Below are 26,656 nucleotides of genomic sequence, written 5' to 3'. Positions count from 1 at the left end.
AGGTACTGTAGCAAGTGAGCAGGAACCAGCAGGAACTGTAGCAGGCAGGCAGGAACCAAGCAGGTACTGTAGCAGGTACGGAATGACGAAGCAAGGCGAGTCACTCCGGGGCACAGCGCAACAGGAAACCAGGAGGCTAACCCGTTGCAAGGCAAAGACTGGATGACCGCGGCCGGCTTATCAAGGCCGCGGCGTCTGACGTCAGAAGTTGGGCGGAGTCACCACTGGCGGGAAACGGCCTAGAAAAGCGCCCAAGTGGCACGCGCGCGCGTCTAGGAGCCAGGCGTCCATGGGAGGGCTTGCAGCGGCACAGCCCCAGCGGGGACGCCGCCCACCAGGCCGCAAACCAGGCCTCTGGAAGCGGGAGCAGGTCCGGGAACCCAAAGGTAAGGGCCTGGCCGCGGTGCTCACGGCCAGAACCGCAACAATTCTGCTACCTTTTTACTTGTTTTAATTGTAATTTTACAATTGCTTGAAGTTGGATAATCCCCCCCTAGATAGAGGACTTGATACAAACTGGGCTATATAATTATGGTTTTTTTCCTTTATCTTTTCTTGTCATAAATATTTTTGTGCCTTTTTTGGATTTTCTAATACAAAGAACTGTCTTGTTATTGTATCCTGAAATTGAATAAAATATAAATTAAAAAAAAAAAAAAAGAACAAGAAAAAATAAAGCGAAGAGCATCAAAATGATAAAAGGGATGGATTGGCTCCCTTATGAAGAAAGGTTAAATAGGTTAGGGTTCTTCAGCATAGAGAAGAAACAATAAGATGGGATATAATAGAGCAGGGGTGGCCAACTCCAGTCCTCAAGATTCACAAAGAGGCCTGGTTTTCAGGATCCCCACAATGAATATGTATGAAATAGATTTGAATGCAATGAAGGCAGTGTGCAAATCTATCTTAAGCATTTTCATTGTGGATATCCTGAAAACCTGGCCTGTTTGTGGATCTTAAGGACTGGTGTTACGCCAACCCTGTTACAGAGGTTTAAAAAATCATGAGTAAAGTAGAACAGGTAAATAGGAAGTTGGTCCTTACCTGCTAATTTTCATTCCTGTAGTACCACGGATCAGTCCAGTGGGTTGAGCCTCCTGTCCAGCAGATGGAGACAGGACAGAGCCTACCCTGCATCCCTTCAGTATAAACATTATCAAAGCAGATAAATAAAAGTATAACTAAACGTAGATCAAGCAAGCAACAAGGAACTGGTAATTTGAACAATTCGAAACTCTGTATATAATCACTCTTACATATATATCCTTATTCATCTAGGAGATGCTTCCGGTGCCTTAAAGTTATGATAGGAAGTCAAGGCATCCAATAAACTGCAAAGAAAAGAACTTCGAGCGGACGTCGCAGAGAATGCACGGGAGGGAGTCTGGACTGATCCGTGGTACTACAGGAAAGAAAATTGGCAGGAAAGGACCAATTTTCCTTTCCCTGTAGATACCCGGATCAGTCCAGACTGTGGGATGTACCAAAGCTTCCCTAAACAGGGTGGGACCGAGACAGTCCCACTCGAAGCACCTGTCTTCCGAAGAAGCCAAAAACTGGCGCCTGCACATCAAGGCGGTAATGACGAGCAAAAGTATGCAGAGACTTCCAAGTAGCTGCTCTGCAGATTTCCTGCGGAGAAACCGACTGACTCTCCGCCCAAGAAGTAGCCTGTGAACGCAAAGAGTGGGTCTTTAAGCCATCCGGAACCCTCTGGCCCTGACAGATATATGCCGATGCAATCGCCTCCTTTAGCCAGCGAGCAATCGTAGCCTGAGAAGCCTTGTTTCCTCTATTTGGGCCACTCCATAAGACAAATAGATGATCAGAGACCCGAAAATCGTTTGTGACCTGCAAGTATCGCAGCAGTACCCGTTTTACATCAAGGCGCCGCAGGTATCCTCCAGTTGTGTTTGCAATGTCCTCAGGAGAGAAAGCAGGAAGTTCAACCGACTGATTGACGTGAAAAGAAGAGACAACCTTCGGCAAGAACAACGGTACCTTTCTCCGTTTTTCTGAATCAGAAAAACGGAGAAAGGGTTCCTTACAAGACAAAGCTTGGAGCTCTGACACCCTCCTGGCGGAACAGATAGACATGAGAAAAACTGCCTTAAGAGTTAGATCCTTAAGCGTGGCTCGCCGGAGGGGTTCAAAGGGTGCCTCACAAAGGACCCGAAACACCAAGTTAAGGCTCCACGAAGGACAAGTAGGTTAGACCGGTGGATTCAAATGCTTGGTCCCCTTGAGGAAACAAATGACATCCGGATAAGCCGCCACAGCATAACCATCGATACTGCCCAAGAGGGAGCCAAGTGTGCAGACCTGTACCCGTAAAGAGTTGAAAGACAGCCCCTTGGAAAGGCCAATCTGGAGAAAAGAGAGGACTTGGGAGACCGGAGCCTTGCGTGCCGACACTCCGGACTCAGCACACCCAGTCTCAAAAACTCTCCAAACCCGGATGTAAGTGAGAGAGGGAGAGGGCTTACGGGCTCACAACACAATGGATATAACTTCTTCTTTATATCCCTTCTTTCTTAGTCGCTGCCGTTCAAAATCCAGGCCGCTAGACAGAAGCGATCTGCCTGATCGAAAAATACTGGACCCTGCCGGAGAAGGCATGGCAGGTGGCCAAGATGAAGAGGACCATCCGTCGCAAGGTTCACCAGAATCTGCATACCACTGTCTGCGGAGCCACGAGAATGATGGGTCCCCGATGAAGTTCTATTCTTCTGAGTACTTTTCCCACCAGAGGCCAAGGGAGGAAGATGTTTAGGAGATCGTTGTGAGGCCAGGGAAGAACCAGGGCATCCACTCCTTCCAAGCAGTGCTCCCTTCTGCGGCTGAAGAATCTGGGAGCTCTTGCATTGTTCAGAGGAGCAATCAGGTCTAAGTGGGGGGGGGGGACACCCCACCTGCAGACAATCAGCACCATTGCTCCGTCGGACAACTCCCACTCTCCGGGGTCCAGACACTGCGGACTGAGGAAATCGGCTTGAACATTCTCCTTCCCCGCAATGTGGGAAGCTTCCAAGCGATCCAGGTAATGCTCCGTCCAGGTGAACAGCTTGCTGGCCTCCAGAGCCACCAGGCGACTTCTGGAGCCCCCCTGCCCATTGATATAGGCTACCGTGGTGGCATTGTCCGAGAGTACCCACACCACCTTGTGACGGATCAGAGGAAGAAATATCTTGAGTGCCAGATGGACCACTCTAGCCTCCAGGCGATTGATGTGCCAGCGGGATTGGACTGGGGACCAGTATCCCTGTGTAGACTGAGTTTGGCATACAGCTCCACAGCTGGAGAGGATGGTGACAATCATAACAATGATCCACTGAGGAGTCTGTAGGGGCATCCCCTTCAGGAGGTGAGCGAGCGAGAGCCACCATTGCATGTCGGCGATGGTAGAGTCAGAGAGTGGGAGGGGCGTCCGAAACTGCTCCGACACCGGCTTCCAGCGGGACAGCAAAACTTTCTGTAATGGACAAATATGCGCAAAAGCCCAAGGAACCAGATCGATAGTGGAAGCCATGGATCCCAGAACCTGAAGGTAATCCCAGGCCGTGGGTAGCGAGAGAGAGAGAAAGTTGCGCACTTGATCCATAAGTCTGAGCGCCCGAGAGTCCGGCAGAAAGACTTTGCTGACCCGGGCGTCAAAGCATGCTCCCAGAAATTCCAGAACCTGGGAGGGCTGTAGATTGCTCTTGGAAAAGTTGACTATCCACCCGAGGGAGGATAGGAAGGCCAAGACTCTGTCGACCACCAACCTGCAGAGATTCGCCTACTTGGCTCGGATGAGCCAATCGTCCAGGTAAGGGTGGACCAGGACTCCTTCCCGATGGAGAGTGGCTACCACCACCACCATGACCTTGGTAAAAGTGCATGGCGCGGTGGTGAGGTCGAACGGGAGCGCCCGGAACTGAAAGTGTTGCCACAGAATATTGAAACTGAGATACTTCTGATGGTCACGGTGTATCGGGATGTGCAGGTAAGCCTCCATTAAGTCGAGTGAGACTAGATATTCGCCCGAGCGAACCGCCGCTATCACCACCCTCAGGGCCTCCATTCGAAAATGGGAACCTTGAGAGCCCGGCTGACTCACTTGAGATCTAGGATTGGATGGAACGAACCGTCCTTTTTGGGAACGATGACGTAGATGGAATACTGGCCGGACCCTTGTTCCTCCACTGGGACTGGAACTATGGCACCGAGCTCTTGTAGCCTGCCAAGAGTCTGGTCGACAGCTGGCCACTTCCGGCTTCCGCAGGGAGAGATTATGTGAAGATCCGGTAGGTCCCAAGCAAATTCTAATGCGTAACCTTTCTCTATCATGTCTAGGACCCACTGATCTGTCGTAATCTTGACCCATTCCTCGAGATACAGGGATAGCCGTCCGCCTACGTTTGGAACGGAGGAATGGGCCGGCCGTATCTCATTGTGGAGAGGACTTTGTGGTCGAGTGCTATGGGTTGGCATCCCGGAAGGGACGACGGCCACGAAAGGAATGAGACCAAGCGCGGGGATCTTGGAAAAGATCCTCGTGCTCTGCTATTATACCAACGCTGACTTCTAAAGCGAGAGCGCGAAGGAAAGAAAGATCTAGACTGCTTTGGGCAGTCTTCCGGCAGCTTATGAATCTTGTTCTCTCCCAAGGACTTAATAAGCTGTTCAAGGTCCTCACCAAAAAGCAACTTACCCTTGAAGGGAAGCGTGCCCAACTGCGACTTGGAGGAGGAATTTGCAGCCCAATTGCAGAGCCAGAGGAGACGTCTGGCTGATACTGTGGAAACCATAGCCCTGGCTTGCACTCGGAGCAAATCGTAAAGGGCATCAGCCCCATACTCCACTGCTGCCTCTAGCCTTTCTGCCTGCTCCGCCTCTGCAGACGGGAGGTCCTGGGTGCTGAGCAATTGTTGACCCCACCTGAGGCTTGCCCGCTGCATGAGACTGCTGCACACTGTCGCCCGGACTGCTAAAGCCAAGACTTCAAAGATGCGCTTAAAATAAAGCTCGAGTTTGCAGTCCTGAACATTCTTCAATGCCATGGCTCCCACCACCGGGATGGTGGTGTGTTTGGTATTAGTGGAGATGGAGGAATCCACTTTGGGAACTTTAATCATCTCTAAGCGGTCATCAGGGAGGGGAAAGAGCTTGTCCATTGCACAACCCACTCGGAGCCCCGCCTCAGGAGACTCCCATTCCCAAAGGAGCAGCAGCTTGTGCATAGGGAATGAACGTGGAGGAGCCCTAAGTCCCGCCAGTAATTACAGAGGCTGTAACGGTATCCTCAGGTTGCACCTCAATTCCCAGCTCCTGCAAAATAAAGGGAATGAGTGGATCCAGCTCTTCCCTTTGGAACAAACGGAGCACTCGCGGGTCATCACCCTTGAGTGGAGGACCTGGGAGCAGCAAATCAGAATCCTGGTCAGGATCAGGGACCGTGGATGGCTGAGGGGGGTCCGGGGAGGGATGGACCCCCGGCACCACCCTGACCCTAATGGAGCCCTGCCCATCTGGCACCACAGGAGGCTGCGGAGTAGGCATCTGAGGGATTTTCGCAGGAGGGGGACCTGGAGGGGGTTCATCCTCTTCCTGCAGGCTAGCCAAATAGGATTTGTCCATTAAAAGCACAAACTCTGTAGAAAATGAGGCCTTGCCTTCCCGGGAAGCAGGGGAGGGGGGGGGAGGAAGGGCAGTGATGTCCTCTGGGGAATGCATGGGACTTAAATCAGGGGGAGAAATATGGGCATCAGGCTCTCCTCCTTCCTGCAGCCCCGATTCAGCAGAGAAACTTGCTCCCAAAATGTATGCCGTTCCTGCGGTTTGCCATGCAGGGAACAGCCTGGCCACGCAGTGAGAAGCCCGACTCCGGGTCGCTGGTCTCCGGGTGAGGAGGGGCCCTCCCCACCCGGAGCAAAGCCCATCGCTGGAGAGCCACGAGGCAGGCTCCCCGCAGGCGAGGCACACATTTGAGCGCGGCATGATCAAAGAACAGAGCCGCCGTGGAGGAGACAAACAGCTGAGCTGTACTGCCCCGGTGAGTGAATGCAGGCGAACGAACCCTGCTCGCTACCCTCCTTGAAGCAAAGCAGGGGTAATAGAAAGGCTGCCTTGCTGCCAAAATCGCTCTCAATTTAATTATTTATTTATTTATTTATTTTTCAAGCAATTGCAGAGGAATGAGCTTCTCTGCCAGGAGACCCGTGGAATTAAACATCTCGGGTTCAAAGCAGCCAGATAAGGGAGTGACTGGACCACCAGTATCGCCCCAAACAATCAGGTCACTGGGAAAGGGAGCCTAGGCTGAGTAATCAAGGGGCAAGCCCCCCTAGACCCCCAGAAGAGCGAGGAGACAGAACTGTCTCCATGAAAGTAAACAGAGATTCCCTTTTTTTTTTTTTAAATTTTAGCAAAGATATGTAAATCTTGCTTGATCTTGCCAAACTATTAGGAGAAAACCCCCACAGGGAATGGAAAATAAGGAAGAAAGGGAACCGCAGGTTCAGCTGCCTGCATCTGCTGGAAACCGACAAATACTGAAGGGATGCAGGGTAGGCTCTGTCCTGATATAGGATACCCTTTCAGTTTTTGTCTGTCTCCATCTGCTGGACAGGAGGCTCAACCCACTGTCTGGACTGATCCGGGTACATACAGGGAAAGGAGACAATTATTAATCTTTCAGGATCTAATGAAATAAGACATGAGTAAAAAAGCATGCGCTGAATTTCAGCACACATTTTTTTACTCACAAGTATGAGGCAGTGCCCCTAGTGTTCCCCTATTTACCTATGCAGGACCAGGCTAGAGGGTGGAAAGAGAGGAAAGAGAAAGTGATAATGGTAGAGGAAGGAAGAAGAGGGACATTGATGATGCCAGAGGCTGAGGGAGAGGGGTGGAGGAAGAGGGAAGGAGATGATCCCAGGGTACAGAGGGAGAGGGGTGGAGGCAAAGAGAAGGTGATGATGATGCCAAGGGGGTGAGGGAAAGGGATGAAGGTAGAGGGAAGAAGATGATGGCAGAGGGAGAAGGAAGGTGATGATGATATGAGGAGGTGAGGAATGGTGGTGATGATGCCTGGGGGTGGGGAAAAGGGATGCAGAGAGACTGAAGGTGATTATGATGCTAGGGCTGGGGTAGAAGGATGGAGGGAGAGGGAAGGTGATAGTGATGATGCCAGAGGTGAAGAGGAAAGAAAGAGAAGATGTTGATAATGCCAGGGGGTGGAAGCGAGGAGTAGAAGGAAAGGGAGGGTAGTGATGATAATGATGATGTAAGGAATGAGGCAGTGGAGAGAGACAGTGATAATGCCAAGGGGTGCAGGAGAGTGGTCAAAGGAAAGGGAAGGTGATGAAAATGCAAATGTGGGAGAAGAGGTGGTAGGAGAAGTGGTGGGATAGAAAAGGTGATGATGTCAGGGAGTGGGGAGAGGGGTAGAAGGAAAGGGAAGCTGGTGACTATGATGCCAGGGGTTAGGAGGTGGAGAGAAACGGTGATGCTGATACCGGGGAGTGAGAGAGAGGGAAGATGATGATAATTTGAGGGAGGGGGAAGAGATGGTGGGAGAGGGAAGGTGATGATGATGATGCCAGGGGGGTGGGGGATAGGGAAGGGAAGATGATGATGATGTCATGGAACAGGCATGATTATGATGCTAGGGAAGAGGGAAGGGAGAAGATGATGATACTTAGGTGGAGAGGGAAAGAAGAGAAGAGAAAGTGATGATGGGGAAGTGGGTGGTGTACCACAACAAAGTGACTTGAGTGCCAGGTGTGCCACAAAACAAAAAAGGTTGGGAACCACTGGTATAAATAATGTTCTGCACAGACATAATGTCAAAATTATGAGCAAAAATGTGTTTAAAAAAAACTGCACAAAACAGCTAGTGTAAAAGTTGTACACACAAAATATGAGTTAGGAGCATAAAAGAGTATGTTAGTCCTATAAGTAAGGAGTACAACAGAAGCATGATAGTCCCAATACTAACAGGTATTTGCCAGGTTCTTGTAGCCTGGTTTGGCCTCTGTTGGAAACAGGATGCTGGGCTTGATGGACCCTTGGTCTGACCCAGCATGGCAATTTCTTATGTTCTTAGTAGATTTAAAACAAACTTTTAGTTAGATATGACACAATTCAGATACAAATGTCTGACCACACACATTTGTTTATTCCAACAAAAGCACTAATAAACCAATCTTACGGGCCGATGCAGTAAAGTGCGCTCAGGGTGAGCGCACTGTTAGCCCCCATTTGGCCGCACGTTTTTGACGCGCTAATTTTACCCCTTATACAGTGCAAAACGCGCGGCCAACCCCCCCCCCCCCCCCGAAACTAATAGCACCCGCAACATGCAAATACATGTTGATGGGCCTATTAGTTATTCCCACGCGATACAGAAAGTAAAATGTGCAGCAAAGCCGCACATTTTACTTTCAGAAATTAATGCCTGCCAAAGACAGGCGTTAATTCGGCCGGCACCAGGGCGGCATTCTTCTGCGTTGCTATCAGATCCATATGAGGCATGCCCCATCTGTGAGAGATAAGGTCTATGGCATTGACCGATAGCGACTGAGAAAATCCACTTCCATATTGTCAGACCTCGCAATGTGAGATGTCACTATCAGCGCCAGATGCTGCTTTGCCCAGGCCATCAGCATCTCTGCTTCCAGAGCCAATGGCCTACTCCTGGTTCCTCTCTGATGACGGTTGATGCAGGCCACCATCGTCACACCATCCGACAGGACCCTGACTGCCCAGTTGCGTAGAAGAGGAAGAAATCTCTCCAGAGCCAACCGCACCGTCCTGGTCTCTAGGCGACTGATCGACCAAGACGCTTCTTCGGCTGACCAGTCTCCCTGTACCGACTGAGCCTGACACACCACTCCCCAACCGGAGACACTGGCATTGGTAGTCACCAGCATCCACTGAGGCACCTCGAAGTCCACCCCACGCTCCAAATGGTGTCAGCCAAGCCACCACCAAAGACTGGACCTGGAGACGTCTGTAAGCGGTAGCGGAAGATGAAATTGCTCTGATAGCGGATTCCAGAGGGATAACCACACTTTCTATAGAGGTCTCATATGCACAAACGCCCACTGGACCAGTTCCAGGGATGAGGCCATGGAACTGAGTAACTGCAAGTAATCCCAGACCTCGCGTACCCTGGTGTCCAGCAAGTTCCAAACTTGCAGCTTGGACACCTGCTCCTGTGTTGGAAATGCCTTGCCCACACAGGTATCGAAGCACGCACCTAAGAACTCCAGAACCTGTGAAGGGGAAAGATGGCTCTAGGGATCTCGAGCGGCGGAGAACCATCTCCACTGCCTGCTTGCAAAGGACCATGGACTTCACCCAGATGAGCCAGTCTAGATATGGGTGCATTAGGACACCCTCTTTCTGAGGGCCACCGCTAATACAGAATTGTAGCTAGACTGAACGGAAGAGCATAAAACTGAAAATGATTCCTGATGATCATGAATCTGAGGTCCCTCTGATGATCTCGGTGGATCCCATTGTGTAGATACGCTTCCATTAAGTCCAGAGAAGCCAAGAATTCCCCGCTCCGCACCGTAGCTATGACAGACCTGAGAATCTCCATCCGAAAACGGGGGACTTTGCGAACCACATTGACCTTCTTTAAATCCAGAATTGGACGAAAGGTTCCTTCCTTCTTCGGAAGCATGAAGTAAATGGAATACCTTCCTGTCCCCTGTTCCTCTCAGGGAACGGGAATGGTGGTACCCAACATTCTCAGTCTCTGGATGGTCTACAGAATGATGACTTTCTTTGCTGACGAAGTACAGGGGGATACCATAAATAGGTCAGTTTGCGGGTAAGCAAATTCTAATGCATAACCTCATTCTATCATGCTTAGAATCCACTGGTCCGACATGATTTTGACACACTCCTCGTAAAAAAGAGTCAACCGACCCCCAATAGCCAAGACCGAAGAGTGGGCTGGCCTCAACTCAGTGTGAGTATTTGCACCGCTAGGCCCCTGGCCGGAGCCATCTCAGTTCACTCTGCAGTCATGAAAGGACTGAAGCCAAGACTGCGACCTCCCCAAGGTCTGTCTCTGTCCTGCACTTGGAGCTCTGCTCTGACGGAAATGCCATTGGCCTCAAAAAACAAGAGCAAACTGGAAATATCCTTTGGACCCTTTAGGCTTGACCTTCGGGAGCCTGAGCACCTTATGATCTCCGAGCTGTTTTATCAGCTGTTCCAAGTCTTCCCCAAAAAGGAATTGCCCTTGAAGGGGAGTGCACCAAGCTGAGCCTTCAACAAAACATCCGCTGACCAGTTGCACAGCCACAAGAGCCTCCTGGTCGAGACCACAGACACCACTGTTTAGAAGAGGTCTGAATAAGATCATATAAAGTGTCGGCCCCATAAACCATCACTGCTTCTAAGCACTCCGCTTGTTCAGATTCCTGGGATAAAATAGGTCTGGAACTCGGGAACTGCTGCACCCAAGGCAGACTTGCCTGAAGCATAAAACTGCTACTTACAGCTGCCCAGATGCCCAGAGCAGAAACCTCAAAAATCTTCTTGAGATGCACTTCAAGCTTCCTATCCAGGAGATCCTTCAGAGCAGACATAGAAGCCTCCACCTTTGGCACCCGCAAGAGCTCCAAAGTTTCTTCAGGAAAGGGATAAAGCTTGTCCATAGACCTACTAACTTTAAGACCTCTCTCAGGAGTATCCCACTCCCTGACGATCAGTTGTTTAACCATTCTATGGAAAGGAAAAGTTCTGGCAGGGCCCCTCCCTGGCCTCATATGGGTTCAAATCGGCCAGCAATAGCACTGGTGGGAGATTCCTTCCCCCTGTCGCACTCTCCTCAGTCGGCAAAAGATTTCAAAATGGCCGCCGTTCCCGCACTGAGCAGGAACGGGCCAGCCTCATCTCCCAGAGCAGCCGGCAGCCTATCAGTGCCACGCTGCTTCATCAATGCCGGTGCAGCTGCCCGCAACAAACCCTCCCCTCCGGGGAGACAGCAGGAGCATCGGCCAGCCTTGGGGAACCGTGCAGAACACTCCCCACATGAATCACATTGCCTCCGTCGCGACATGGCCCAGCGCGAAAATGGACCATGTGGCAGCGCCTGAATAAACAAAATCTCTCTGGGATCGAAAGCCAAGCAACCGGCTCAAGTGCTTTACCTCCGACTGCTGCCAAAGACTAGAAAGATAATCTCAAGCACCAGCACAGAAAGCAAACACAAACCCCTTCTGTTCTCTTTTCTTGTGTTTTTTGTTTGTTTTGTTTTTTTTAATAGACTAAACTTTACAAACAAGCAAACAAATGAATACTTCCCTGCAGAAGGGTGACAAAGGCTTCTCCAGATCCTGAGGGGCAGGGAGCCGGACCACCAGCTGTCACCCTCAGGGCTTCCACTCAAGCAATTTGGGGTCCCCAAACCCTGCTCATTTGACCCACCAGGACCTGCCAACCCCTTGGGAGGGAAGATGCCAATATAAAAGTTTCTTTTTAAACTATCCTACTCTATACCCAGGTACTCTATATCCAGGTACAGAACGCAGGTTTTGCACTACCTCCATCTGCTGGAGACAGAAAAATACTGAAGTGATGCAGGTGGCACACCGGGTTAAGAGGCGGTGCCTTCAGGAGTCTGGACTGATCTGGGTACGTACAAGGAATTAAGATTTTTTGGCAGCATGTGTTACCTTGAACAGCCAGAGGTTCATGTCTAGATCATGCCTTATTCTATTGTCATTTCATTCAATCAATTAATACAGTCTTATCTACAGCAAGTAAGCTGTAAAAATATACTTTTTAAAAATAATTTTATTACAAAAATATACATACATTAATTTGTTCTTAGTTGCTTCTAGTTCAGCAAACTCAGACCTCTTTTCCTTTATGGTCTGTGCACTCTTCTCCAAAGTTTCCTGTTGGCCTGTTTCAATGATATCATCACTTGGCTTAAACTGTTCCCAACGAGCTTTAAATTTTTCTATTTCTTGAAGATAAATCTGAGCTCGAGATATCACATTTGCTTTCATTATTTCAACCTGTAAACCAACAAAATTAAAGCAATTTATTTTATTTTACTCTGTACTGATTTAATGGGGTTTTTTTTAAAATAAAATCAATTTAATCCAATAAATCAAAGTCCACTGCATCCCCTATATTGTCATACTTACCTGTTCTTTAACCATAAGTTGATGACTTTCCATCATTAATTCAAACTTATCCCATTTGGCTTTCAAATTGCTAATTGTTTCTAAACCACCACCTGCCACTGAACGTAGCAAACGGTTTTTGTCTTCAGCTTCTTGAAACAGTGGTAAAATCTATAAAAGAAGAATGTTCAAATAATTACAAATTATATGATATATACAGGCAAATAAATTATTTAAATCTAAAGGATACTATCTAATGAGGTGGTCCACCCAACTTAATAAAAAGACTCCTGAAGTCAACAACTTTTATAGCCTACATGCGATGCAGTATATGTAAAATCATTTGCACATTGCTATCTTGCCATCCTGTTACATACTGTGAAAGTTCATAGTTCAAGGACTACAATAAAAATTCATCTTTTGGAACCACCTTAAATTCTTCTTGGACTCACTAACAATTCCTTATACTGAATCATATCTACTATTTATTTATTAAAAATGTATAAACTGCCTAGCAACATTTCAGGTATGTGTGCTGTTCTTCCTTTATTTTAAAGTTGGTGTTAACAAATCTCCTTTGGTTGCAGTATGTGCTACTGGGTTAATTATGTAAAAAACATGGAATAAATCGTTTGGAGAAGATTTAAATACTCTTTGTACTTTGGAAATTCGAGCCCTGAGATGGTGAGTTTGGGTGCCCTGTGGGACTTGGTGGCAGGTTTTGCAGCAACCTTAAATAATTACAATTTGAAACTAGGGTGAGATTCCTTATTCTACTCTAAAGAAATTTCTTATGGAAGTCCTGGGATTTACCTCAGAGAATATGCCGTCAATTAATAACTGCTATTTTCTTCCTAAACCTACATTTCCTCGTGCAATGTTAAACCTTCAAGAAGATTTAACTGATTTCCTTGAAAATTCAGTACTGGAAGTTATAGATAGAGCAACATTACTTGTTTCCTTCATAACATCATCCGATATAAATCAAGTTATGAAAAGTTACTTTAGGAAATATCCTGTAAACTATCTGAATGCTCCAATCAAAATATATCCTGACCTTGCTTCTACTACTCAATCTCATCGTAGAGGGTTTTTAACCCTCCATCAAGATATTATTGCATTGAGATTCACGTTTTTACATAGGATTCCCTGTAAATGTTTGATTAGAAAAGGGGATGAGTGTTATTTTTTTTTTTCACCTGAACAATTAAAAGTATTTTTGAAGTCTAAGAGACCTGCTACTTCATCCCCGATAAGCACGTTAATTAATAATTAATGCTGGAATAGAGTGTTATAGCCTTGCTGTGAGAATCTTTTCTTTTTCCTAAATTATCTCTCTCTTTAATTTTCAATTCTCCCCCTTAATTTCTATAATTTTATTTTATTTTTGAAATGTTGATAAAGGATTATGCCTGTATTTTTGTTTTCGGATATTATTAGTTTTCGCATGTATTTCTTTGAGCAGACTTTATTTTGCGAATGTAAAACTGGATAAATAAGGAATTTTAAAAATAAATAAATAAATAAGACGCATTGTCCGACAAGACCCTCACCGGCCTACCCCTCACCAGGGGTAGAGATGCCTGCAGGGCCAGGAACACAACTCTCATCTCTAGGCAATTGATGGACATTGAGGCTTTCTCTGCCGACCACTGCCCTTGCACCGACTGGTTCTGACAGACCACTCCCCAGTCGGAGAGACTGGCATCGGTGGTGACAATTGTCCAGACCAGAATGTCCAGGGTCACACCCCGTCTTAACTTGTCCAGCAGGAGCCACCAGGAAAGACTGACGCGAGCACACTCCGAGAGGGGAAGAGGAAGCTGAAATTGCTCCAACAACTGGTCCCAGAGAGACAGCAAGTCCAACTGCAGAAGCCACATATGAGCAAACGCCCATGGAACCAGCTCTAAGGTGGAAACCAGAGACCCAAGGACTTGTAAGTAATCCCAGAACTTGGGCAACTGCTTTTTCAACAATCCACGAACTTGAGCTTGCAACTTGGAAATCCACTCCTCGGTGAGGAATACCTTCCACACCCTCGTATCGAAACGCACCCCCAGAAATTCTAAGCTCTGGGAGGGGACCAGATAACTCTTGGACAGACTGACTATCCACCCCAAGGATCGCAAGTGCCAAAGGACTAAGTCCACTGCCTGTTGATAAAGGGTTTCCAATTTCATCCGAATCAGCCAGTCGTTCAAATAGGGGTGGACCAGTACCTCATCCCACTGGACAGCTGCAGCCACCACAACCATTACCTTGGTAATGGTCCCAGGCGCAATCACCAGACCGAAAGGCAGAGCGCAAAACTGAAAATGATCTTCCAGAATCACGAATTTCAGAAATCGCTGATGATCGGGCCAAATCCCTATGTGCAGGTACGCTTCTGTTAAATCCAGAGATGCTAGGTACTCCTTGTGCACCGCAGCAATCAGCGACTGCAGGGTTTCCTTTCGGAACCGAGAAACCTTCAAGGCCACATTCTTTTTTAAGTTTTGCGCTCTGCCTTTCAGTCTGGTGACTGCACCCGGGACCATTACCAAGGTAATGGTCGTGGTCGCTGCAGTTGTCCGGAGGGATGAGGTACAGGTCTACCCCTACTTGAACGAGTTTAACTGAGTTTAACCTAAAAGAATTCATAAACTCTACTATAAAAGACTGTTTTACAAACTCCACGTACTAAAAAAACTAAGGCCCCTCCTTCTTCAAAACGATTTCAGAACAGTCCTTCGGGTCCTCATCCTATCCAAAATAGACTATTGCAACTCCTTACTTTTAGGACTCCCAGCAACCTCCCTAAAACCCCTGCAAATGCTACAAAATGCCACCGCCAGAATCCTCACAAACACCAGAAGAAACGAACACATCACCCCTATACTAAAAAACTTTCACTGGCTCCCCATTCACCTCAGAATATGCTTCAAGAGTCTCACTCTTATCCACAAAACACTATACAACCAAAATATAAACTGGTTCAACTCCTCCTTCCACTTTCAACCCCCTCGAAGATCCACAAGATCTGCCAATAATGGCACTTTACCAATAACCTCTCCTAAACTCACTCACCTATCCTCGACTCGGGAACGTGCATTCTTCCTTGCTGGGCCTACGATCTGGAACACAATGCCCCCTGACTTAAGGCTTGAAACTAACACCCAAAACTTTAAAAAAACCAACTTAAAACCTGGCTCTTTAAGCAAGCCTACCAATAATCTTCGCACGCTCTCGACACTGACTCTCAAGCTCCTCCCCACTACGAAATCACATTCCTGAAACTCTCATACCCTTCCACAACTTGCTGACCTCCACAGTTACAATTATTATAGTTACTTGTTCCTTTCTGTTTTTGATCTCTTGCATTCCTACCTCCTTTCGCCTCTTAATCTCCTTAGCTGTTCAAATTGTTAAGACATAGTTTATTAAATTGTTAATATGTAATTTCTTCTATAGTTCACATGTTCGACTGTAAACCAATGTGATGTGCAAACGAATGTCAGTATATTAAAGCGCTAAATAAATAAATCGAGGAGCGGACGGAACATGCCCTCCTTCTTGGGAACTATGAAATAAATGGAATAACGCCCTGTCCCCCACTATTCTAGAGGGACAGGAATGATGGCTCCCAGTTTGCTCTGGCAACACACGGTCTCTTGTACTGCCAGCTTCTTTTCTTTCTAAGAGTACGGGGAGACCAAAAACCAATCTTTTAACAGCCGAGCAAATTCTAAAGCATGACATTGTTTTATCACACTTAAGACCCACTGGTCGAACATGATCTTGGTCCACTCCTCATAAAACAGAGCCAGCTGACCCCCAATCATAGGAACCGAGGAGTGGACCAGTCTCACTTCATTGGGCTGATTTAGCTCCCCCTCCGCCCTGAGAGCAGCCATCTCTGCCAGGTCTACGACCCCAAAAGGACTAGTTCCAAGATGGCTGCCTATTCGAGACTTCCAGATGGTCTGGAGGGCCAAGAATGCAGATTCCCTCGGAAATGGGCATGAGACAGCAGGGAACTCTTCCCTTTCGGCTTATCCTCAGGCAACTTATGAACCTTATTCTCACCAAGAGACTTGATCAATTTCTCCAAATCCTTGCCAAAGAGCAGCTTCCACTTGAAGGGTAAGGCTCCCAACTGAGACTTGGACGAAACGTCGGCCTACCAATTCTGCAACCAGAGGAGCCGACCAGCCAAGACCGCCAATACCATTGTCGTGGAGGAGGTCCTGAGAAGGTCATACAGGGCATTCGCAGTATAAGCCACAACGGCCTCCAGCTGCTCTACCTGTTGGGCTTCAGTGCCAGACAAGGACCTGACTGTAGCTGCTGCACCCAGAACAAGCCTGCTCTCAACATAAAACTGCCACACATAGCAGCCCGAACACCAAGAGCCAACACCTCAAAATCTTTCTTGAAGTGCACCTCCAACTTCCTATCCTGAAGGTCCTTTAGAGCTACAGACCCAGTAATCGGAATTTTGGTCTTCTTTGTTCCCGCTGAGACAGAAGCATCAACCTTCGGGACCTTCAGAAGTTCCAGGGCATCCTCAGACAAAGGATACAATTTGTCCATGGCTCTGCTGATCTTCAGGCCTGTGTCGGGAGTACCTCATTCCCTAAACAGCAATGCATTGATGGACTTGTTAAATGGGAAGGACCTCGCTGGACAGCTGAGGCCAACCATGACCAGATCCACTGAGCCAAACTTGGAGTCCTCTCGCAGAACCTCGATGCCAAGCTCCTCCAGAACATCAGGTATCAGGGGGCCTAGTTCTTCCTTGTGGAAAACTTTAGCACCTATGGGTCATCACCATTGACAGACAGGTCCTTTGAAAGACTGTGATCCAGATCTTTATCTGGAAAACTCGAATCCAATCCCAAAGGGTCCTGTACTGACCCCTGAAACTTCAAAGGAGTTGTCGGCAGCAGGCAGCGGCACCGTGGCCCTCAGGAGCCCCCAGACCCTTGTGGCCCCCTCCTCTCTGGAGGACCTGGATCTCTTGGTCGGCCTCAAGGGGGCCTGCCTTCACCAACTTGCGCCGCACAGACCTCTAAGCCTTATACGCTTTGTGCAGCAGCAACATAAAATCCGAAGAAACATCCCCTGGGTCTACTTCACTCCTGAAGGGGCTCCCCCGGTGCCCTGACCTCCCTGGAGGCCCTTACCACCAGAGACAACAGAGGAGGAAATTCCCCCTCCCCTTCTGCGGTTTACGTGGCAGCCCTGAAATTGGATAAAATGGCCACCGTTCCTGCACTTAGCGGAAAGGAATCGGCAGCGAGCTATCACGCTGGCAAGAGTCCTCCAGGCTCGCAGCACCTAGACGACCTCACTACCGCTGTGCTCCTTGAAGGGCCCTCTCCACCAGAGAGACACCAGGAGCATTTTCCCTCATGCGAGACCGCAGGCAGCACAGGCCACACAACACGGCATGAACCCCGGCGCCGGGCTGCGAGTGCAGAGGCTGCTGGAGGAAAGGGGACAAAGGATTGAGCTGCTCGATCAAGGAATGAATAGAGTAGGGCCAACAGTGAGCCATCCCACAGTCATCCTGACGCCGTCTGAAACTTGAAACAGACTCCTCTTTTCTATTTTCTTTTTTCAACAAAAACTTTAACCAAAAGACAAAAAAGATAATTACTTCCCTCAGAGAATTGACTGTAGGCTTAGTCCATCCCCCAAGGCGAGTGAACCGGGCCCCCCGGTTGTCATCCCTGTCCGGCACACAAGGAGCAAACTTAAAAAAGGGTATCCAACCCCCTGCTTGTCCGCCTCTTAAACCAGAGGGGATGGCCCACCGGGACCTAACAACCCCCTGGGAGGCTGAAATCCATAGTTCAACTACTCTGTTCTCTTTTTCTTTTTTTTTTAACTCAGACTGCAGGCTTTGCACCTCCACCATCTGCTGGAGATAGAGAAATAGTGAGGGACTGCAGGTGGCACCAATGGTTAAGAGTCAGTGTCAGTAAAACTTTCTCTGTCTCCATCTGCTGGAGGGGAGGCAAAACCCAGGCGTCTGGACTGATCTGGGTACATACAAGGAATTGCCATGCTGGGTCAGACCAAAATCCATCGAGCCCAGCATCCTTTCTCTGACAGTGGGCAATCCAGGTTGCTTGTACCTGTCAGATCCCATAAAATAGATCTAATTCCTGTTACTCACTCCCAAGGATAGCAATAGCTTTCTTTATTCTACCTGGCTAATAATATGGTATGCACTTTTCCTCCATGAATTTGTCCAAACCTCTTTTATACCCCACTTGCCAGTCATCTTGACCACATCCTCTGGCAAAAGACTCCACAGCTTGATAATGCATTGAGTGAAAAATTGCCTTCCACAATCTGTTTTAAATATGCTGGTTGCTAGTTACATGGAGTGTCCTTTTTTTAAGTATTATTTGAAAGGGTAAATAACCATCCTTTATTTATCCATACCACCCCACTCATGATTTTATAAACTTCTATCATGCTCTCTCTCTCAGCTGTCTCTTTTCTAAGCTGAAGAGCTCAAGCCTTAGTAGCCTCTCACCATAAGAGAGATGTTCCATCCCCTTTATTATTTTTGTCGCCCTTATCTGCACCTTTTCTATTTCCACTATATCTTTCTTGAGATGGGCAACCAGAACTGCACAAAACATTCAAGATGCAATCACAGCATGGCTCATTACAGAAGTAATATGATATATTCCGTTTTATTCTCCATTCCTTTTCAGATCATTCCTAGCATTCTATTTGCTTTTTTGACTGCGATCACACACTGAGCTGAGGATTTCAACATATTGTGCCCAAGAACTCCAAGGTCCTTTTCCTAGGTGGTAACTCACAATATAGAAGTCAGCACTCTGTACCTGTAATTAGGATTATTTTTACCTATGTGCATCACTTTGCACTCTTCCACATTAAGGTAAAATAATCCCATTTACAGGTACATAATGCTGGGTTCTATAAATAAGGAGAAAAGTTGCTAAGATCATTCTGTTCTGTTACCAAAAGAAATTATTTTGTACCTCTGGTTTCTTAGCTTGTAGTTTCTCATGCTGCACATTAGCTTCGCCAATTTCATCTACAGTCTGAGGTCTGACCGATAATGCTTCCATGCCCTCAGTAACAAACGAATCAATATCATGCAGGTGAGCTGTGTAGATATGAAAAAAAAAACAGGTGCTTAAATAAAAAATCATAATGCCAGAAGCACATATTATACCATTTTCAGTGTGAATAACCCCCCAAGTCTATACCTTAAGTAAACCCTGGGTTTGAAAAATTTGTAACTCTAAGTTAAGGTATAAAGAGGAGGACCTTGTTTCACATCCACCCATTTGAGGCCAGTCTTCTGCTGAAAAGTCAATTATCTTCATATAGCATAATTGCTTACCTGTAACAGATGTTCTAGGAGGTCAAGCAGAATGTCAATCCTGACAAGTAGGGTGACATCATTCAATGGAGTCCGGCCCAGAACATGTGTGTCAATATTTCTAAAATTTTGACTGTGCCTCAATGAGCATGCCCTGCATACCAACATACACATGTCCACGCAGAGACCCCTTCAATCTTGTACCTTAGAACTTATAACTGGAAGCTAACTCCAAGGGAAAATGGGCAGGTTTTGTGGGGACTGACATCCTGCTGACTTCGGAGAAAGCAAATGTTGCTTACCTGTAACAGGTGTTCTCACAGGACAGCAGGATGTTAGTCCTCACATATGGGTGACATCACAGGATGGAGCCCAATCACGGAAAACTTCTGTCAAAGTTTCCAGAGCTTTGACTGGACCCTACTGGGCATGCCCAGCATGGCACTAACCCTGCAGCCAGCAGGAGCCCCCTTCAGTTTTATTTAAAAGCTACAGGCAGTGCCGAAAAATAAAATAATAAAACGTTACGAACCCAACACTGCGGGGCGGCGGGCGGGTTTCGTGAGGAATAACATCCTGCTGTCCTGTGAGAACACCTGCTACAGGTAAGCAACATTTGCTTTCTCACAGGACAAGCAAGATGGTAGTCCTCCCATATGGGTAAGTACCGAGCTGAGGATGTCCGAACATGCACCAAATGTACCCAAAGGCATGCAACAGGCACAGCAACTGGGGTTGAATTTGGTAGAGGGCATCCTGAACCCCACCGGGCAGGCGAAAGGGTGTAGGTACGTCACGTTGTAAATACGTTACGAAGGACAGACTGGCCGAAGATGGAATCTTGTCTTCCGGCTTTGTCCAAGCAATAGTGGGCTGCAAAGGTGTGGAGAGAACTCCAGGTTGTAGCCTTGCAAATGTCAGGAAGCGGCACCGATCGCAGGTTTGCTACTGAAGTCGCCATGGCCCTCACAGAGTGTGCTTTAACATGGTCTTGAAATGGAATGCCCGCTTGCTGATAGCAAAAGGATATGCAGTCCACCAACCAGGAGGAGACAGTCTGCTTACCCACAGGCTTCCCTAACTTGTTAGGGTGGAAAGAAACAAACAATTGAGTGCTTTCCCTGTGGGCAGCTGTACGGTCTAGGTAGAACGCCAGAGTCCGTTTACAGTCAAGGGTATGCAGAGCTTGTTCTCCTGGATTGGCATGGGGCCTGGGAAAAAAGGTAGGTAGTATGATGGATTGATTGAGATGAAAATCCGAAACTACCTTAGGTAAGAATTTAGGGTGAGTGCAGAGTACCACCCGGTCCTGCAGACGTTTAGTGTACGGCGGATAGGTAACTAGGGCCTGTAATTCACTAACTCTGCGAGCTGAAGTGATAGCCAAAAGGAAAATCACTTTCTATGTGAGATGCTGAAGATCACAAGAGTGAAGAGGCTCGAATGGAGGTTTCATGAGCCAACCTAAAACCAGATTAAGGTCCCAAGAAGGGGCCGGAGGACTTAGTGGAGGCTTGATGTGGAGCAAGCCCTTCAAAAAACATGTTACAAGGGGTTGTACTGATATAGGGACATCCCCGACACCTTTATGGAAGGCGGCTACCGCATTGACATGAATTCTGATGGAAGAAGTCTTAAGACCTGACTCTGATAAGATGCCAGAGATAGTCCAGAAACTTCGGGGTTGGACAGGAAAAGGGGTCAAGGGACTGAGAAGAGCACCATGACGTGAACCTTTTCCATTTGTAAGAGTAAGACTTTCTCGTGGAAGGCTTCCGTGAAACAATCAAGAGACGGGAAACTGGTTCAGAAAGATTAAGTGGCTGAAGGATTAACCTTTCAACATCCATGCCATCAGGGACAAGGCGTGAAGATTGGGATGGCGTAGGCACCCGAAGTTTTGAGTGATCAGAAGCGGGTCCGTTCCTAAGGGAATGCGCCTGCGAAAGGAGAGATCCTGAAGTATTGGAAACCACACTTGGCGTGGCCAGTGAGGTGCTATCAGGATCATGGTTCCCTTGTCCTGACGTAACTTCGAGAGTCTTCAAGAGAAGAGGAAGTGGAGGGAATGCATAGAGCAGTCCGAATGCCCATGAGAGGGAGAATGCGTCTCTGGGCTGAGAGCGTTTGCTGTGAATGAGAGAGCAGTAGTTCTCTACTTTGCGGTTGTGAGGAGACGCAAAAAGGTCTATCCGAGGATATCCCCATTGTTGGAAGATGGAGTTTGCTACCGAGGGGTTGAGAGACCACTCGTGCGGTTGAAAAGTGCGACTCAGCTTGTCTGCCAACACATTGTCCACTCCCGGCAAGTAGGTGGCCCTGAGGTACTTCGAATGGGAGAGAGCTTCCGCCCATATCTGCGCAGCTTCCTGACACGAAGGAAGGAGCCTGTGCCTCCCTGTTTGTTGATGTACCACATGGCCACCTGGTTGTTCGTCTGAATCAGGATGACTTGGTTTGAGAGGTGATCCTGTAAAGGCCTGAGAGCATATCTGATTGCTCTAAGCTCCAGGAAATTTATTTAGTGTTTGGCTTCCTCTGGAGACCAAGAGCCTTGTGTCTGCAGATTGGCCACATGGGCTCCCCAGCCGAGGTTGGAAGCGTCGGTGGTGAACGTGATTTGAGGGCCTGGAGCCTGGAAGGGCAAGCCCTAGAGGAGATTGATCTGATTTTTCCACCAGGCAAGAGACAGACGGAGTGAATCGGTGACGTGGACAACGGTCGACAGGGGCTGAATGGATTGAGTCCATTGTGACCTTAGAGTCCAGTGCATGAGTCTCATGGCCAAGCGGGCCATTGGTGCAACGTGGACTGAGGACGCCATGTATCCCAGGAGGATGAGAAATTGGCGTGCAGTCGCAGAGTGCTGAGACTGCAGCTGGTGAGCAAGAGACACGAGAGTTAGTGCTCGCTGTCGAGGCAGGAAAGCCTTTGCCTGCAAGGTGTCCAAGTCTGCCCCAATGAACGACAAGGTTTGAGATGGGACTAAATAGGATTTGTTGTAGTTGACGAGAAATCCTATTGAAATTAAGGTGTGTAAGGTTAGATTGAGGGATGACAGAGCAACTTGCTGAGTGGGAGCCCTGACTAACCAGTCGTCTAGGTAGGGGTAGACGTGAACACCTTGGGTTCTGAGGAAGGCTGCAACTACTACGAGGCATTTTGTGAAGACTCATGGCGCAGACGCTAGGCCAAATGGAAGCACTCGGTATTGATAGTGCTTGGGGCCTACTAGAAACCTCAGGTATTTGCGATGAGATGGAGTTATCGCAATATGAGTATATGTGTCCTGGAGGTCTAGAGAGCAGAGCCAATCTCCTCTTTGTAAAAGAGGGAGAAGCGAGCCCAAGGTTAGCATCTTGAACTTCTCTCACTGTAGGTACTTGTTGAGGGCCCGTAGGTCCAGAATAGGACGAACACCTCACGATTTTTTGGGAATTAGAAAGTACCAGGAATAGAACCCTAGGCCGTGCTGAAAGTAGGGTCGGGTTCTATTGCTTTGGACTGGAGAAGGAGGGAGACCCCTTGATCCAGAAGAATGGAGTGATCCGATGTTCTCCACCTCGGTAGAGGTGGGGTGTCCGGAGGCAGGGAGAGAATGTTCAGATGGTAACCCTGAGCAATTATTGCCAGTACCCATTGGTCTGAGGTGATTGAGTGCCATATGTTGTGGAAGTGGCACAATCGCCCTCCCACTGGTATGTGAGGCAGTGGAATCTGGCTGCTGCTCTCTAGGTGGAAGTCAAAAACCTGAAGCAGGCCCTGGTTGAGGAGCTGCTTGTGGCTTTTGTTTGTGTTTGACGAGACTGTGGTTTTTGATAAGGTCTCGTGGCACGGGATCTGGCTGGTGGCGAATAGGACTTCTTCGGGCGGAAAGACTTTTTAGAGTCCTTTCTGAAGGGCTGCTTAGAAGAATAGTCAGAAGGCATCTGAGAGAACTGTCTTAGGGTCTCATGATGGTCCTTAAGTTCCACCACCGTCCATTGAATCTGTTCGACAAACAGATAATTTCTGACACATGGCAGGTCGGATAACCTGTCTTGTACTTCCGGCCGAAGGTCAGAAGACTTGAGTATCAAAGATGTCATAAGATGTCCTGATCTCATGCTTGCCTGCCTCAAAACCCTTGTTTACTAGGGTTTGTAGCTGTTCTTGAAATTGCTGAGGCAGAGAGTCCCACAAGTCTTGTAACTGCTTAAAAATGACCCTGTTATATTGGGTCATATAGAGCTGATAGGCGGCAATCCGAGAGATGAGCATTGACCCTTGGAAGACTCGGTGACCTATGGCATCTAGGAACTTTTGTTTCTTGCCAGGGGGAACTGAAGAGTGAGGCTTTGACCTCTTTGCTCTCTTCTGTGCAGACTCCACTACTACAGAGTGGCGATCCAATTGTGATTTCTGAAAGCCTGGAGCTGACTGCACCAAATAGGTAGTGTCAGCTTTCCTGTGGACTGGAGGAATAGAGCCAGGATGTTCCCAGTTCTTCTTCAGGAGATCCAGAAGAACCTGGTGGATAGGAATGGAGGTTATTACCTTGGGGGCATCCAGGAATTGGAGTAACTCCATCATCTGGTGCCTATCATCCTGTTCAGTCTGCAATTGGAAGGGGACCAATTCATACATTTCCTTCACAAAATTTATAAAGGAGAGGTCCTCTGGAGGAGAACCCTTCCTACTTTCAGTGGGTGAAGGTGGTGAAGGTAAATCATCGGTGTCTGAAGAGGAACCATCGGTCCAGGTGTCGTAGGGATCAGCACCTGTCCCTCTAGGAATTAGAGGGGGATAGAGTGGTGGAATACCTGAAGGTCCTGGTCTAGGCTCTGAACGAATCAGAGGAATTATCGGAGGCACCAATGAAGGCATTGAAGGCACCGGCACAGGCATCGAGTGCATCGATGGATGGCTCGGTAGCGCCAACGGACGTATCGGCACCAATGGTTGGATCGTGGTGAGGGACGTATCAGCATCGATGGCTGAGGCAGAACTCCCGATGGAGTGATGCGGAACGGTGTTTCTCCTCCCGATGACAATGTAAGCGGGGAGGGCACCGGTGCCATCGGGAACCCAGGATCCATCGGTGGAAGAGCGGCAATGAGCGCTTCCATCCTGGAGATCAGCGGTGCCAACCCTGCCGGAATCGGGTCAGTGGACGGTCCCGCCATTGGTACCGGTGTCAGTGCCGGAGGAACCTGGAGTTGTTGCATCGCCTTATCGATGGCCTCCTGAACCATTCGGTCCAGTTCTTCTCGGAAACCTGGAGCAAGCAGCCCCGGCTCCGGAACAGAAGAAGGAGGCAGAGATATAGCTGGAGGGACCACTGTTAAAGGCGGAGTCGCGGCTCCCGATCCCCTGTCGGGTGAGGGTTGCCTCGGTGACCCAGTCGCAGAAATGGTCGGTGCCTTTTCTGGACGGGGTTTCTTTGACGGCGGCTTGGACAATGGCGAGGTCGATGATTTCGCTCCTTCGACGGTCCAGGTCTTTTGGTGCCGATGGCGATGTTTCTCCCTTCAGTCCCCTCGGTCTTGAAGGGGAGTAGAGGGTGTCGATGGCCGAGAAGTCGTCGGTGGTCAATACTGACGTGAAGTTGACAGTTCCGGCTCTGACGACGTCGATGCAATGGACGGAGTCGGGGTTTGAGCACGGAAGAGAAGTTCCATCTTCTCCATTTTGGCCTTGCGACCTTTTAGTGTCATTAGGGCACATTTGGTGCAAGTCAAGACATTGTGCTCGTGTCCAAGACACATAACTCAGACTTTATGGGAGTCTGTGATGGACATGGTGCGAGTACAGTCTGGGCACCGATGGAACCCCGATGCCATGGCCATGGAAAAAAATCGAGCTACGGTACGGTCGACGGCCAGTAGGCCGCGAGGGCCAAACTCGACGGTAATAGACGGAAAAAGGGTAAAAACTTACCGGAGTACCGCAGTCTGAAAAAAGTTAAAGGAGGGACCCCTGTGGGGCAAATTAACTTTTAGTAATTCCGTGAGGAAAATTCGTGTCAGGAATCTCTTTACCACGAGGCTACTGCTGTGCGGAAAAAAGAAGACTGACAAGCCTTTTTCCCATTTTATCTTATTTATGAAAGGCAATCTGGAACAAAAACAACAGGCCCTAGGAGGGAGTGGAATTGAGTTCTACACCTCAAGCAAATTCTGTAGGACAGACTGGCCAAACATACTGTCGTACCAGTCATCCCTGTCCACACAGTAGTGAGATGTGAATGGATGAGGAGAACTCCACATCACAACTTTGCAGATCTCTTCCATGGGGACTGATTTTAGGAGAGCCACTGATATCGCCATGGGAATAACAGAAGAAAATGCAATCTGCTAGTCAACTAGATAAAAGTCTGTTTGGCAATGGCAATCCCCAGTTTGTTGGTGTCAAAAGAAACAAAAAGCTGGGTGAACTTTCTATGGACTTCAGTATGCTTCAGGTAGAAGGCCAATGCTCTCTTGCAGTTCAAACTCTACAGTGCTTGTTTATATTGGTGGACATTTTGCCTGGGAAAACATGTTACATAACTATATATATATATATATATAACTATGTTATATAACTATAACAATGGTGCCTTTTCAGCACCATTGTTATAGTTATGTTTACTATGCACCCCTGTTCTATTTGAACCAGCATGATGTGACTGCTGTCTCGAATGCCGGTATATAAAAATCTGAAATAAATAAATAAATAAATAAATAAATAAATAAATAAATGTTGGAAGAATGATTGGTTAAGATGGAATTCTGACACCACCTTAGGCAGGAAGATGGGTGTGCAGAACCACCTTATCATGATGAAACTTGGTATAAGGTGGATGTGTTACTAGAACCTGGAGCTCAATGACCCTGCACACTGAAGTGACCAAAAATGATGCATCTGGCTTTACGCATGACTTTACAGCTGAACAAATTGCCTTTTTTTTTTTTTTTTTACTGATAAAGTTGCAAATATATCTGCCTAATTTTCTGTTTTGCTCTCTCAAAGTTTGTTTAAAGATACAATTGGTTTTAGTAGCTGGACAACATTTCAAAAGATATATTCTAAAGAAGGGTGAGTGGGATCTTTGAATAGCTCTAGTTGTAGAACCGTATGTTGAATCTATGTCCAACAACTATACTGAAGTTTTTACATAATGAGCTGGCTCACGATC

At 47.8% G+C, this 26,656-nt stretch overlaps 1 protein-coding gene across 1 annotated transcript in view; it reads right to left on the bottom strand.

Annotated features, from left to right (window-relative positions):
- DYNC2H1 (dynein cytoplasmic 2 heavy chain 1) overlaps nucleotides 1–26,656 on the bottom strand; it is a 1,848,033-nt gene that overhangs the window by 1,443,558 nt on the left and 377,819 nt on the right. Inside the window, exon 22 of the mRNA XM_029602426.1 lies at nucleotides 11,824–12,029. Coding sequence (XP_029458286.1) covers nucleotides 11,824–12,029 — 206 coding nt within the window. The remainder of the gene's footprint in view (nucleotides 1–11,823; nucleotides 12,030–26,656) is intronic.

Source organism: Rhinatrema bivittatum, chromosome 5 (genome assembly GCF_901001135.1).
Source record: "Rhinatrema bivittatum chromosome 5, aRhiBiv1.1, whole genome shotgun sequence".
NCBI lineage: Eukaryota > Metazoa > Chordata > Amphibia > Gymnophiona > Rhinatrematidae > Rhinatrema > Rhinatrema bivittatum.
This window is presented reverse-complemented; position numbering and strand designations above follow the sequence as displayed.